Here is a 15,029-nt window from a genome sequence, read left to right on the forward strand (position 1 = left end):
GATGTGGCGGCACAAACATTTAGGACATCCATCTTTTGTTGTTATGAGGAAACAATTACCTCATTTATTTATCTCTTTTCTTATTTCCCATGTCTTTCAGTGTGAACCGTTTATTTTTGCCGAATATTGTCGTTCTTATCCTTATCCATGGTAATAGATCTACTGTTCCTTTTCACATTGTGCACTCTGATGTGTGGGGGCCTTCTACTACTACTTCTTTACTTGGTTTTCGTTATTTTATTTCATTTGTGGAAAAATTTTCCCATGCTACTTGGACTATTCTAATAAAGCACAAGTGTGATGTGCGTGATGTCTTTAAAAAATTTCATCATATGATATGTACACAGTTTGACACTAAAATTAAAATTGTTCGTTCTAACAAAGAGGGGAGGACATGTATGGTGTTCTTCAAGACTATGTTACTGATCATAGCATTATCCATCAGCTAGCTTGTGTTGACACACTCCAACAAAATGGGGTAGCTGAGAGGAAAAACCATCATTTGTTAGAGTCAGTAGGAGTCTTCTCTTTGACATGCATGTTCCGAAAAATTTTTGTCTGATGCTCTCCTTACTGCTACTTTTTTTATCAACTGTATGCCAACACAACTCCTTGGCTCCAAAACTCCCTTAGACACCTTGTCTCCTCAGTCTTTTTCTCTCTCTTCCCCACAAAGTGTTTGGGTGTATCTGTTATGTCCATGTTAATAAGTCTTCTCGGACTAAACTGGGCCCCCAAGGCTCTTAAATGTATATTTCTTGGTTATTCCTCCACTACTAAGGGATACAAGTGCTATCACTCTTTTTCCAGATGAAGGCTCCTCTCTAAAGATGTCACTTTCCTTCAATCTGCACCCTTCTTTTGCTCCTCATCAACATCCTTTTTAGGGGGGAGCATAATGGAAGTGAAAAGGCTACTGATGAGATCCCTTTTCTTGACCCATTGTCTATCTCTCCTTTATGCTTGACATTGGGAAACATAAAGAGGGGGATATTATTGATGTTGGTGATCATTCAAGAGGTGGTTCAGGTTCAGGTAATGAAAAGGTGACCATTGTGTACACAAAGAGGAACAAGAAGACCTACCAAGAGTCCTCTTTGAATCCAACTCCTGAGATCCACCCTCCTCAATCAGGTAATATCCTTCCTTCCCCATCAAAGTTAGATCTTCCTATTGCTATTAGGAACATAGTTTTTAAGGCGCTGCTAAGGCGAAGCGGTCTAGAGATGGTAAGGCAGTGCTCCGCCTTACGTGAAGTGGCGCCTTATGGGTTTTTTTTTTTTTAAACACATTTTAAAATTACTTGATGAAGATTCCAAATATAGATTTTTTATTGGTAGGTGAATGGTTTTGTTAACACTTGAAATGTATGGGATCAGCTTTACTGCACCAAAAATAATCAAAACAAACAAAAAAAAAACACGATTCATAAACAGGGTTTGGATTTTGTCAAGGGTTTTAAGAAAGGGCTTTGAGAAGGAATCAAGGAACCAGGAAGAACCACTGATCCAGGCGACCATTTTGCTCCGGCAGCGGTGAGCTTCATTCTTCTTTGATAGGAGTAGAAATATAGTGGATGACCTTAGGGCTTAGGCACTCATTTTGGCTTCATAGAGGTAAGTATAATAAATACTTGTATTTTTTATGTCTTCTTTTCTTTATATTTATAATTTTGTTTCATATTTATGTATTTATATTATATGTTAATATGATTAATGATTGATGATCGATGAAGATGAACTTAGTTTATTCACTTTATTGATTTGTTTTCTTGATGAATATCTTACATTGGTATGAATATGAACCTTTAATATTTATTTAACATAGAAGTAATAGGATTCGACTAGGATTTGAGCCAAATAGATTGGTTTTATAAAAAAAATTACACAGGAACGCTTTAGTCAATAAGGCGACGCTTTATGCTCGCCTTATAGCTAAGGCGCTCCGAAAGACCCTCAAACGCCTCCATCGCCTTACCGCCTTAAAAACTATGATTAGGAAGGGAAATAGAGCTTGTACTCATCCCATAGCCCAGTTTGTTTCCTATGACTCTCTCTCCCCTACAGGTGTTGCATTTACCATTACACTCTCATCTGCTTCTATTCCCAATAATGTTTCTAAAGTTATGTTTGACCTAATGCAGTTGCACGATGGATTTAGGAAAAAAAAATCTTTTGATTTGATTTTCTTTTGTTTTAGAAACAATTTCCTTAAAATTAGTTAGTTTCTAATTTTAAATTAGTTTCCATTTTAAGTTAGCTGCCATTAATTTTTTATTTTTTTCTTTATATTGGACATGTAATCCATGGAGAAATTTCAGTTTTAGAATTTTGGAGAATTAGAACTTGATGATTTTTTTTTTTTTGGTGAGAACCATGAATATGGCTGCCGGTGATTCTTTTCTTCTCCCTTTCTAATAATTTCTCTCTGTCTCTTATTTTCCCTTCTCTTCTTCTTCCTTATATTCTTCATCTTCCTCTTTATTATTCTGGTTTCCTTCCCTTCCCCTGTTCTGGGTTATCATCTCAGGCTTACGAGAAGTGTTGCTGAACCAATAAATACCATCGATTGCATCTGGGATTTGGATCGATGGTTTGGGTGCCATATGCGAACCAAACCCTTGAGCTCTATCCTTCAAAGCCCTCTTCCATAGTGAGCAGATCAACGAGTTGCAGATCATACTTGCAACTAACACTGGTTCTGAGTTTCAGGCTCAATACTCCATGTATTGCTTGAATCTGTGAACTATACTGGTTAGGGTTGATCCAGCAAGTTTAGGCGACAGTAAATCTGGAATTTCTGAACTGTTGAAGGAGATTCCTGTGGCTGAAGCTTGATTCCTTTCTCTGGTGCCCAATGTGAACTCGTGAGGTTGGAGAACACATCAAAAGTAGGTTTTTATTTCCTTCTTTCTGTTAAATCCCAGAATTACCCCTATTTTTTCCTCTTTTCTTCCAACCTTTTGTCTTAATTTTGCTTCCTAGTTTACCCCTCCACCAAATCTTGGCTTTCTATTTACTATCTACCCATTATTACAAGTTTGCCATTTTTTTATAATTTCCATCTAATTACAGAATTGCCACTCTCCTTTTTAGCTTTTGTTTATTTACAATACTGCCATTACTCCTTAGATTTTGAATTTACTACTTTATTGCACTCTCATCTGCTTCTATTCCCAAGAATGTTTCTAAAGTTATGTCTGACCCTAAGTGGAAGCAAGCCATGACTGAGGAAATGATGGCCCTAGAGAAAAATTATACCTAGAAATTGATTGACCTTCCAAGGGGGAGAACTCTAGTTGGATGCATGTGGGTCTACACAATCAAGTACCGGTTCAATGGTACTATTGAGAGGTACAAGGCAAGGCTGGCGGCAAAAGTATACAGTCAAGTGTATAGGATTGACTATCAGGAGACATTTGCTCATGTGGCTAAGCATAACACCATATGGGTCCTTTTATCTCTGGCAGCAAATAAGGATTGGCCCTTGTATCAATTGGATGTGAAGAATGCCTTCCTACATGGCAACTTAGAAAAGGAGGTCTATATGCAAACTCCTCCCCGGCTTTAAGTTCCCTTCAGCTGCAGGTTAGGTGTGCCTTCTCAAGAAGGCTTTGTATGGTCTTAAACAATCTCCAAATGCCTAGTTTGAAAGGTTCAGACAGGCCATCTTGAAGAATGGTTATTCCCAAAGTCAAGCTCACCACTCTCTGTTCACTAAGCGTGGTAATGGCACCATTACAGCTCTAATTGTCTATGTTGATGACATTGTGTAACTGGAAATGACAGAGCTTAGATAGCCAATCTGAAGAACTACTTAGCCCAACAGTTTGAAATTAAGGATCTAGGATCCTTAAGGTATTTCCTGTGGATTGAAGTGTCTAGATCCAAAAAGGGCATAAATATATGCCAAAGGAAGTTTATTCTAAACTTTTTTAAAGAAACGGGAATGTTAAGCTGCAAACCTGCAAGTTCTCCTATTGAGTAGAATCATAAGTTGGGAGAAGATATTGGCCCTTCTCTTGTTGATGCAGGGAAATATCAGAGACTACTTGGAAAGCTTATCTATTTGTCCTTGACTTGTCCAAACATTACATATGCAGTGGGGGTGGTGAGTCAATTTATGCATACTCCCAAGAGTGGGCACTTGGATGCGGTTTACTGCATTCTCCGGTACTTGAAGTACTCTCCAGAAAAATGATTACTTTTTGCCAAGCATAACCACATGAGGATAGAAGGCTTCACTGATGCAAATTAGGCTAGCTCAATATCTGATAGGAGATCTACATCAGGCTATTGCACATTTGTAGGTGGAAACCTAGTTACATGGCAGAGCAAGAAATAATCTGTGGTGGCTCGATCTAGTGCAGAGGTAGAATTTAGAGCAATGGCTCATAGAGTATGTGAGCTTCTCTGGTTGAGAAGGTTGGTCCAAGAGTTGGGATTTGATACTGAGGCACCTATGAGGCTTTATTGTGACACCAAGGCTGCCATAAGAATTGCCCACAACCTTGTGCAACATGACAGGACAAAGCACATAGAGGTGGACAGACACTTCATTAAAGAGAATATTGACACTAGCTACATATATGCACACCTTTTGTGAGGACTGAAAATCAGTTGGCTGATATCTTCACAAAGGGTCTTCTCCATAATCAGTTCAATTCTCTGTTGTCCAAGCTGGAAATGTATGATATTTATTCTCTAGCTTGAGGGGGAGTATTATAGATATTAGTTATGTTACTCTAAGGGTAGTTTAGTAATCTGTCATATAATGTATGTTTTATTTTTCTCTTTTCTCCTTAGGGAGGTATGTGTAATTTCCTGTAAATATGTTAGTGAAGAAATATATTTGGTGTTAGTGAGATTTGACTCACAACATACCATTCAACCATACCATCACCTCCTCTCCTTCTCCCTCTTCTACTTCTTCTTCTTCTTCTTCTCCAACTCTCATTTCATTGTTCTTCCTCATCTACATATTCTAACTTTAACCGCATATTACCATTTTCGATAGCTAAATTATATATATTCAATGTTTATAATAGGGCTAGTGTACATCAGTATTTAGCGTGCACAAGCAAACTTAGGTCCAAACCACAAGTACCATTTTGGGTGGTTTTCTTGTGAAACTAACTCACAGAATAGTGCAAAACGGTAAAAATAGGTACCACAAAAAAAAGGGACAAAAAGCCATTTTATGGGCCACGACAACTAGGTTCCGATTGGCCCAGAAAAAATTCCAGGTTTCTGTTGAAATCCAAGATATCTCGGTTTCAGCCAGGGCCAAAACCAGCCTTGAAACCGAAACATTGATCCTTGGGTGTGAGAAGAACTGCGGAGGGACTATCGGGCTTACAAGAAAGGGCTTGAATGTCTAGCTCATATTTTTCTCAAAACACAAAATTTGTTTTGATTCTGCATTTTTGTTCTCGCAGTAATTTTTGGACCAGTTCGTTCCGTGGGAACACAAAATGAACCCCGTTGGCAATTCCACTCTTAGTGTTCCCACAAGACAAAAAATCACCAGAATCGTTCCCATAAATCTCTTTTCGCTAAGCAAGCAGACTAGTCACTAGTAGGTTCTCAGATGAAAACTCACGACTGTGCAAAGCTAGCTAGGGTATCCATCAGTGAGGTATTTACCCCAAGTAATTTATGTATGTTTCTTCATATCATTCCATGTCTCAACCAATGGCCTTGAAAATCCATCAAAGAAAGAAATGCATTTGATTATTTGTTCAATTCCACACCCCACTTGAAGCGAGCTCAAGGAGTAGTCAAAATAGTCATAATTCTTCAACTTGCCACAACAGATTACAGTTACCTTTAACATACATGTGGACAAGATTAAAGAGGGGAAAACTAAACATAAAGTGCTGCAGCCATTTAATGACAAGAAAAAATAAGGAACTGAAAAAGTATTTAAATTATAAAAAATAAAAAAATAAAAAAAAACCCTAGTATGCCCTACAAAACTACATGGTAGGAAATGGATTCATATGATACAACATACAATATTAAAAACTAACAGAAGCAGAAATAATAAAAGAAAACAGAGAGAATTTCCACTCATGCTCAACACAACCAAAAAAATATATATGGAACGTAATAGATCCATGTAAAAGATATGACACATTATGAATACGGTTAGAAGCAAACAAGAGCGAGAGCACCAAGTGAAATGGAATAATACAAAAGGCAGGCCAGATTGACATACTAGGTTGCAGGAACTATTGAGGAAAAATGATTAGGCACAGGTTCATAAAGGTCAAGCAAGTTCTTACCCAACACAATGCCCTTCAGTTTCTTCAACTCTATAACTGCTCCTCAACTGTTCCTCCAGCAGCGTAAGAGAGGAATCTAGCCTCAGCATTCTCCTAAATAACTCATAAAAGAAAACAGATTCAACTATCAAGCAAATTCAGTCAAAATGATGAAAGCAGTTGCATTTGAGGAAAAAAATCCTGAAACTAAGTATAGAGAACTGCAACAATGTCAAACAGGTGCAAATGCATGGGAGATCATGCAAGCTGTTGCATTAAATTGCAAAACTACCAACTAGAAGCGACACAAAAAACTGCTTTCCAAAGAGTAAGAGAAGACAAATAATATCTACCAAAATCCAAGCTGCGCAAGTGGCAGTTAACATCTGGCTGGAAGATGGCTGAGAAACTGTTCGCCAAGAGCATCTGAGATGAGGTGTCAGGTTCATAGACAAGAGCTTAAGATATCTCTTGAAAAATGGAATAAGACAAGATGATGTCATGTCTGTGTACAGTTGAAGGATTAATGAGATGCCAAACTAGTTAGTGATCCTAAGACATTCAAGGCATGAATATTTCCAACAAATCCCTCTGCCAGTTTTGATAGCTCTGATATTTATTTACCAATACATTGACTGCTTTGGTTCCTCATCTAATGATGAGGAGGAACAAAATGTCCTATGGAATGGAATACTTCTGCTGCTAGAGATGACGAGGCTGGAAGCTGGATGACTGGATCAAGAACTTGGTTTAGACTCAATGAGATGAAAAGGTTGATTGGGAACGCAGCAAGAAAAAAAAATTAAGTTTTCTAATCTCATTAAAACTACAGATCAAGCCTCATCTCTTGAAAGAGGAAGAACAGTTACCTTGAGAACCATAAGAGCATTGTAGTCCTGGTCAACAAAAATAAATGGGATACTAATAGCTGCTATAACTATAGAAGCAAAAACTAATGAGTCACACTATGAAACTATGGAGAAGCCCACCTGAGAAGAGAAACTAAGATCTTGGAGAACCAATTTGGTTTTATGCTAGGTGGATTACAAAAGCTATCTACCTACTGAGGAGGCTCATGGAAAGTTACAAAGTCACAAAAAGGATCTCCAAATGCTCTTTATGACCTAGAAAAAGCATATGTCAAAGTCCCGAGAGATTTAATCAGGCATGTCCTAGTAATAAGGTTTAAGATCTCAGTTTCGCCACTTATCTCACGAAAAAAAAAAAGATCCGGCGAGATCTCACCCAGATCTTGTATTTTTTTGGCATCCATCTCGCTAATTGATCTCAGTGGGCATATGGCCTTTGTAGCCCCTGAAACTATGTATTTATCATATTTTAGTCATTCTAAACACAATGAAAACATCAGTTTTTTAAAAATCAAACTCAAAATGGTACTTTGTTATTGTACCAATCATCATATATAAATCATATTTTTTCAATTTTTTTTTCAAGAAAAGCATTTATTTAAACAGAAAAATTAAAAATAAAATTAATTTAAAAACAGAAAAATATTTTTTCTTCCATGAATCTATAGATCACACTTAGTAGCATCACATATAAAAAAATCAATGGTAAGAAACAAGATTTGATGATGTTTTTATGAAAAATATGGGTTTGGGAAGATTCTCGAGAAGAAAAGCCACCACCAATGTTGAAGATCTTTGTTTCAATATTACTAACAATGAAGATCTCTAAGAAAAAACAACAAATCCACAGCTTTATGGTGTTTTTCTCCCAAAATATAGCTCCAAGGGTCGAAACCAGCGAAATATCGCTTCATTTGGGTCGAAACCTTGCTTTATATGCCCTGGTTGGACCAAGACTGAACCGAAACTAGACCAAAACTGAGATATGTGGCGAGATCTCAAAATCTCGATCGAGATATTGCCCATTTTTCAGCTCGCTTGTATATCCATCTCGCCTTTTTAAAAAAACGAGATCTCGCTGAGACCTTGAACCATGCCTAGTAAAGAGAGAGGTGTCGAGTACACATGTAGATATAATTAAGGATGTGTCTGAGGGCATGGTGACTAGTGTGAATTCTGTGGGAGGCCCCAATTACGATTGGGCTACATCAAGTATTTGTTTGCGTTTATCATGGATGAGTTAACCAAAAGCATTCTACACGAGGTCCCCTGGTATATGCTCTTCGCCGATAACATCGTTTTAGTGGATGTGATTAAAGCAGGGATTAACATTATTTAGAGCTATGGAGATCAACTTTGGAAACAAGAGGTTTTAAGATTAGTAGATCGAAAACAGAGTATAGGATGTATAACTTTAGTCACTCTAGAATGGATAATGAAATGGTGAAAATTGAGGAGAGAGAGAGATTCCATAAAGTGATTATTTTAGATATCTGGAGTCAACCACAAATAAAGAAGGTGACATAGAGAATAATGTATCACAGAGAATTAAAGTGGGATGGATGAAATGAAGAAGTGCATCCGGAGTGTTGTGTGATCGGCATTTCCTTTTAAATCTTAAAGGAAAATTCTATAAGACTGTTGGTGGACCAGCTATGATGTATAGGGCAGAATCTTGGGCAATTTTAAGAAATGTCATATAGAGAAGTTATATGTAGCCAAGACGATGATGTAAAGATAGATGTGCGGCAAAACTATGAAGGATAAAGTAAGGAATGAGCATATTAGAGCTGATTTGGGAGTTACCCCAATTAATGACAAGCTCCGCAAAAATCGTTTGAGGTGGTATGGCCATGTTCAAAGCAGGCCTAAGGATGCCAGAGTAAGGAGGAGTGATCTGATTCAGATTGAAAGAGTATAGGCAAACCTATGACCTTAGAAAAAGTGGTGAGAAATGGCATGCATAGTCTCGGTCTGGTCCCAACTCCTAAGTATAACCTTGAATAGAACCTATTGGAGGGCAATGATCCATGTAATCGATCCCATTTAGCTGAGATTCACCTGACTTGTTGTGTTGTGCCTCTTTCCTCTTACTCTCATTTTTCTACTCTCATATTTCCTTTGTCATCTCTCATCTTTTCATCTCTTCCTTCCACTTTTTTTTTTTTTTGGATGTTGTTCCTAGTTTGTTTTGTATGGATCCATGTACCCGACCCCATTTAATGTAAAATTGGGTCACAAGTGATCCAATCCTAGGCAGGATCTACAATTCTGGTTGAATAAAAAAGATGTCCTCCAATAGGCTTAGTTCTAGCTCTCAAACACTCTCTCATAGCAAACAAATAAAAGAAAAATAAGAAAAGAAAGAAAATTCGATGGAGGGTTGAGAAGGGGGAAGAACTAGTGAATGGGCATCTCACCCTCTGGTTTAGGCATCTCATCCAATTGCATCCCACAGCACAACAACATAAGCCATCTTTTTTTTTTCATTAATAAATTCGTGTTCAATGTTGTAGCCCCCTTCCAAACTTATATAGGAGACTCAAAACTGACTCAAACACTAGAAAAGAAAGGCCTAACCCAACCCTTAACTAATTAGGAAACCTAAACTAACTAGAAAACTGAAATAACAAAAGAAATAAACTGAAAATAGGACTTGAACTAAATTAATGAATTAAATCTCGTTTTCCTACATTCTACCCATATTTTAGGCTCATTAAAGTAGCCCATTACAAAGAAAACCCATGGGATCAAAAGCCTAACACATACATAACCCAACCAAATGCTTATTTGCAATAAAATAAGTCCACTAAGTGATTTATCTGGATCAATTCCCCCGCTCTTAGAAAAAATTCGTCCTCAAATTTTGTAGAGTGTGAGGGTGATTATAGCATGGTGCACGTCCCTCTTCAAGTCGTAGAAAAATTCAGGTAGCTCTTTGATAATAAGGATGTAATCTAGAATGTGAGGAGCTTGATATTCAAGAGACTTTAATAGCATGACGAACTCCACACGCTCAGTTTTAACAACCTTAGACATATCCATGGGATCATCCACATGAACACCTTCAACCACTGTGTTTTTTACCTCCATAATTTCAATCTCAAGCTCTTTAGGATCTTTCTTTTGGCTATTCATAGTCATCACAGTTGTTGTAGTGTCAAGTTCCTCAGTCTCAACCTCATTGTCCATTGTGGCAACCTTGTTACTTTCGAATTCTTCCACATGAGTCTCGTTGCAGGGAACATCAATGACTAGCTCTTCCTTGACAATAGGAATTACTGGAATCTCTTCAACACTATCCTCCTTTTGACTCTAGTTCATTGGTTGGAGGTGTCTTCCCTTGTTGCTCCTTTGCAATTTGTGGCAACATAATGGCCACGTGGTTAAACAATTCCTTCATGCTTTTGTCACTTGTGGGTGGCTTTTGGGGTGTAATTGGAGGGAACTCTGGTGGAGGGAAGCACACACTTCGTTCACATTTAGATAGGTACATGCCCACCAACTCGTACTGCATCTCGTCCCAAGTTCTAGGCTCAAGCCCTTGGGTTTGAAGTTGCCTTTCACGGACTCTCCATTGTATTCAAACACAATCACTCATCTGGAAGCAAATGTATTAAAGCCGTTGCGTCTCTGTCAAGTTGTGGTTGTCAAAGTACACATCTAATTTATATATCCATTCAAGGAAGATGTGTGAAGAAAGTTTCTCATGAAATTCACATTGCTCCATCTTTGATCTGGCTAGGTTCTGATACGAAATAATGTAAGATTGGATCACAAGTGATCTAATCCCAGGTATGATTTGAAATTCAGGCTGAATAGAGAAGATGTCCTCCAATAGGCTTGGTTCTAGCTCTTAAACACTTTCTCTCACAGCAAACAAATAAAAGGAAAATAAGAAAAGAAAGAATTCGATGGAGGGTTGAGAAAGAGGAAGAAGAACTAGTGAATGGGCATCTCACCCAATTGCATCTCACAGCACAACAGCATAAGCCATCCTTTTTTTTTCATTAATAAATTTGTGTTCAATGTTGTAGCCCCTTACAAACTTATATAGAATATTCAAAATTGACTCAAACACTAAAAAGGAAAGGCTTAACACAATCCTTAACTAATTGGGACACCTAAACTGACTAGAAAACTTAAATAACAAAGAAAATTTAAATAACAAAGAAAATAGACTCAAAACAGGACTCTAACTAAACTCATGAATTAAATCCCGTTTTCCTACTTTCTACCCATATTTTAGGCCCATTACAAAGAAATCCCATAGGATCAAAAGTTCAACACATACATAACCCAACCAAAAGCTTATTTTCTATAAAATAAGCCCATAAGAGACTTATCTGCATCACCATTAAGTTGGGATAAGGCTAAGTTTGTTGTTGTTTATCTTTTTCTTCTTCTTGTAGTTACCTTGAGAACCACAACCGCAATATCTCCTAGGGAAGTTAACCATATTCCACAATCTATCAATGCCGGGAATTCAGCAAACTCATAGAAGATGAACATAAGGCACCTCATCGACCAATTCAAGTATTATCTTATCGGCATCTACAAGAACTGCTCTACAAGATCCTTATGCTCACCGACAACAATAGATAATAAATCTTAAGTATTTCAATTTAACACTTGCTTTGCAAATGAGGGGTCAAACATCTCGTGTTAATGTCACATATTATACATTTCATATAATTTAAACTTATATATCATCATCTCATGATAATAAACATTTTATGAAAATAATTCATCTAATGAATTCATTCCTATCATCAACAACAATTTTTATTGACTAATTAGAATTGTCTTCAAGGCCTATAACTGCCTCAAAAGGTCCAATATACATACAATATTTAACCTTCTGAATAAGAGTAAAGAAGATCCATGAAAATCCCATGCAATTTAAGCAAATATATATCTAACATCTTATGACAGCATTCATCTCATGATAATAAACATTGCACATAGACATTAACAAAATTATATAATGAAGACATAGTGGTTACGGGATGGCATCTAAAATCAATTTGGAGTTTTGTCTCTCTAATATCACTTTGATTCCATGATGGGTGGGAACAATTTTGCCTCAACAATACTCCCACTCGATTAATTAATTAATTAATCGCATGTGTAGACTTATCACCTATGTCATGATCACGAATCACATCACATATGCAATGTGATCCTCCAAGTGTTGCTATATCCATTACAACTGCCATCTTTGTCGTTGTTTGGATCAAATAAAAAAACCCAAATCTAATTTACATCCATATTAAAGCATCCTTAGGAAACCAACCTTCCAACTAGGTTGCCCAAGGGGAGTATAACAATTTATAAAAAAGATAAGGGAGAGAGGTAGATATAGAGAGGAACATACATACAAATACATGTAACCACACCATCCACACAATGAACCATTCATTGCATAACTAAAATCCCATAACCATTGAGAAGCTTGCGAAGATTCAATTTGTATTTCCTCATAGACTGTATACAACCAACTAGGTGCAAAATATTAATCACCCTCAATGTCGGATTTTCTAACGCTTAAAAAATCGGTTCAACTACTTTGATCAAAGAATCAAACAATTTAACCCATTCCTATAGTTGGAAGATGTTGCTAAAGCCCAAGGACCTTCCTAAGAAGTGAGCGCACAAGTGTGCATGTGGCAAGTCAGAAAAATGCCCTTCAAAAGCCTTGGTCGATGTCTACCAGCCACCGGCTAATGTGTGGCAAAGGTTAGACGATGTTGGACAGGGGACAGGGGTCAGGGGTCGGCTTCTTCTGCAGAAACGCAACCCTCAAAATGATGCAAAAAAGAACGAAAAAACATTTACGAGGTTCGGCAAGATTGTAGTCCTCGGTGATATGAGATCCTACTTCACTAATGATGAAAAATAGGTTTAACGTGCTCGTCCTCACACCTCTCTCAGATTGCTTGCAGAGAAAGAGGACCTCGCTACAAATATATAACGAAACCCTATATGAGGAATTTACAAAAATACCCACTTTTGCCACATATGGAATTAAAGACATCCTATCCCCAACATCTTCACTGTGTAAATAGAAGGCTGGAATAAGTGTCAGACCCTCAACAAAATAATGGATTAAGATGAATGAGTATTGAACGAGTACTATTCTCAGGAGATGCTAGGCTTCCGAATTTCTCAATTGTCCCTTTTTCTTTTCAGAATGCTCATCGATTTCTTGTTTGATCAGCCTACATGCTTTGGTGTCGCCCAGAGAGTGGCACACGTTGCCCCAGCTACATATCCCCATTTTTATTTATTTTTCAATACCCAAAAACAACAAAATGTCACATAGACCCTAGTCTGGTCTACAAGGAACCACTCATGAATTCACACAAACAAAAAAAAACATAGATTCTCAAATCCACCTATAACTTTATGCAAAATAATCAAGTTTAAACCATATAAGTATCGATTTGAAGGACACACTTCCAACACGAGAGAGTACGCAGTCCCCAAGCAACAGTGAGGCCAGGGCCGCCAGGCTAGACTGTTAACACGAGTTAAAAAGGTTTGCCGATGAAGCATTGTTGCGGAAGGAGAAAATATACCTTTAGCAAGTATTAACGGAAGGGCACTGACAGTGCAAAACTTCAAAATTATATGGGATTTTCCAATTAAACTTGTGGAAATCTTATTTGAGGGAAGGAAAAACATAATCTTTCCAGACCCGATCGAGAAGGCGGTGGTCCTTTCCCAGGATAGTTATGTGGATTGTCACCTAGTTAGTTGATACACATACCTGTGCACGTTGACGAGCTTTTCCTCGCACAGGGCAGAAAAATGGTTGAGGAAACGAGTTGTGTCCATGATGAAGATGTTGACCTGCTGAAGTAATTCTGTCAGACGCTGCCAAGCAAATTTGGGGCAGAGATAGAAGCACACACAGACATAGATATGACCAGATAAAGAGTCCTTTGATCGGAAACGAAGAGAGCAGCTTCCTCTTTCTGCAGATTTTGTTGTTGCTGCCGCAAGTTGTGAAACTCATCAATTGCAGGAAATGGAGGAGGAGACCTCGCTGGGGGAGTGTTCCTGGAAGCCGTTGTCCACGGCATCATCGTTTCCGCGAGAAGCACGATCTCATCGGCTGGATCACATATAACAGAATGGGGGCAGATCTTCTATGCGTCTTTCTTCGGTCCCACTTCGGTCTTGAGAGTTTGAGACTCTTTCAGTTCGTCTGCGCCCTTTTTTTTTTATTATTATTATTATTATTAGGGTAATTTACAACGCCACCCCCTGGAGAATGCCAATATTATAGGAACACCCCCTCTCTTTCACCAAATTAGACTCAGACCCCCTACCGTCAGTCTCCGTTAAATAATATACTGTATATGCTGATGTCAACTATTATATTTATTTTAAATACCAAAATGCCCTTACTAAACTAAACGTAAAATACCTAAAATGTCTATGTAATAAGCCCCTCCAGGAACTTGCGGCGAGGAGGTGACCCATGATGGTGGCATCGTTGGAGAGGCCGACGGTGGCGATGAAGGCATGGGCATGTTTGTTTCCATCACCGGCAACAACGGCATCAGCAACGGACGGTGACAACAGGCTCGCGGCAACCAGTAGCAGACCTTCAATTTTCATACCTGAGTTCTTTGGTCTGGACACAATTGATAATCAGTTTCACTCCACCAAATATGCAGATTTCATCCATGCGGCACTGGAATATCTCTGAATTTGAGTTGCAACCAGTTCTCCGGTGAAATCCCACCTGAGTTCTTTGGTCTTGACAAGCTCGGCATTCTGGACTTTTTTTTTTTAAAACACACAAGTTGGCCTCACGGTTCAGACTTCTCTGTGTGTGTGTGTGTGAGAGAGAGAGAGAGAGAGAATCTTGTCCACGACACTTG

The 15,029-nt window shown here is 38.1% G+C and overlaps 1 protein-coding gene across 6 annotated transcripts in view; it reads right to left on the minus strand.

Moving 5' to 3' along the window:
• Window positions 1-14,342, minus strand: part of LOC122076705 (WASH complex subunit 3-like) — a 59,893-nt gene extending 45,551 nt beyond the window's left edge. For 3 of the 6 annotated variants that reach the window (XR_006139562.1, XM_042642165.1, XM_042642164.1), the window contains exons 1-3: window positions 14,067-14,337; window positions 13,907-13,989; window positions 6,287-6,379 (exon numbers count right to left, since the gene is read on the minus strand). Coding sequence is in view for 5 of the 6 variants with exons in the window: in XM_042642165.1 (XP_042498099.1) it covers window positions 6,287-6,379; window positions 13,907-13,989; window positions 14,067-14,225 (335 nt within the window). In the remaining variant the exon portion in view is untranslated. Of the gene's footprint in view, window positions 1-6,286; window positions 6,380-13,906; window positions 13,990-14,066 lie in introns of all 6 variants that reach the window. The other 3 variants (XM_042642161.1, XM_042642162.1, XM_042642163.1) reach the window with 3 other exon arrangements.
• Window positions 14,343-15,029: the final 687 nt, after the last annotated feature.

Source organism: Macadamia integrifolia, chromosome 4, assembly GCF_013358625.1.
Source record: "Macadamia integrifolia cultivar HAES 741 chromosome 4, SCU_Mint_v3, whole genome shotgun sequence".
NCBI lineage: Eukaryota > Viridiplantae > Streptophyta > Magnoliopsida > Proteales > Proteaceae > Macadamia > Macadamia integrifolia.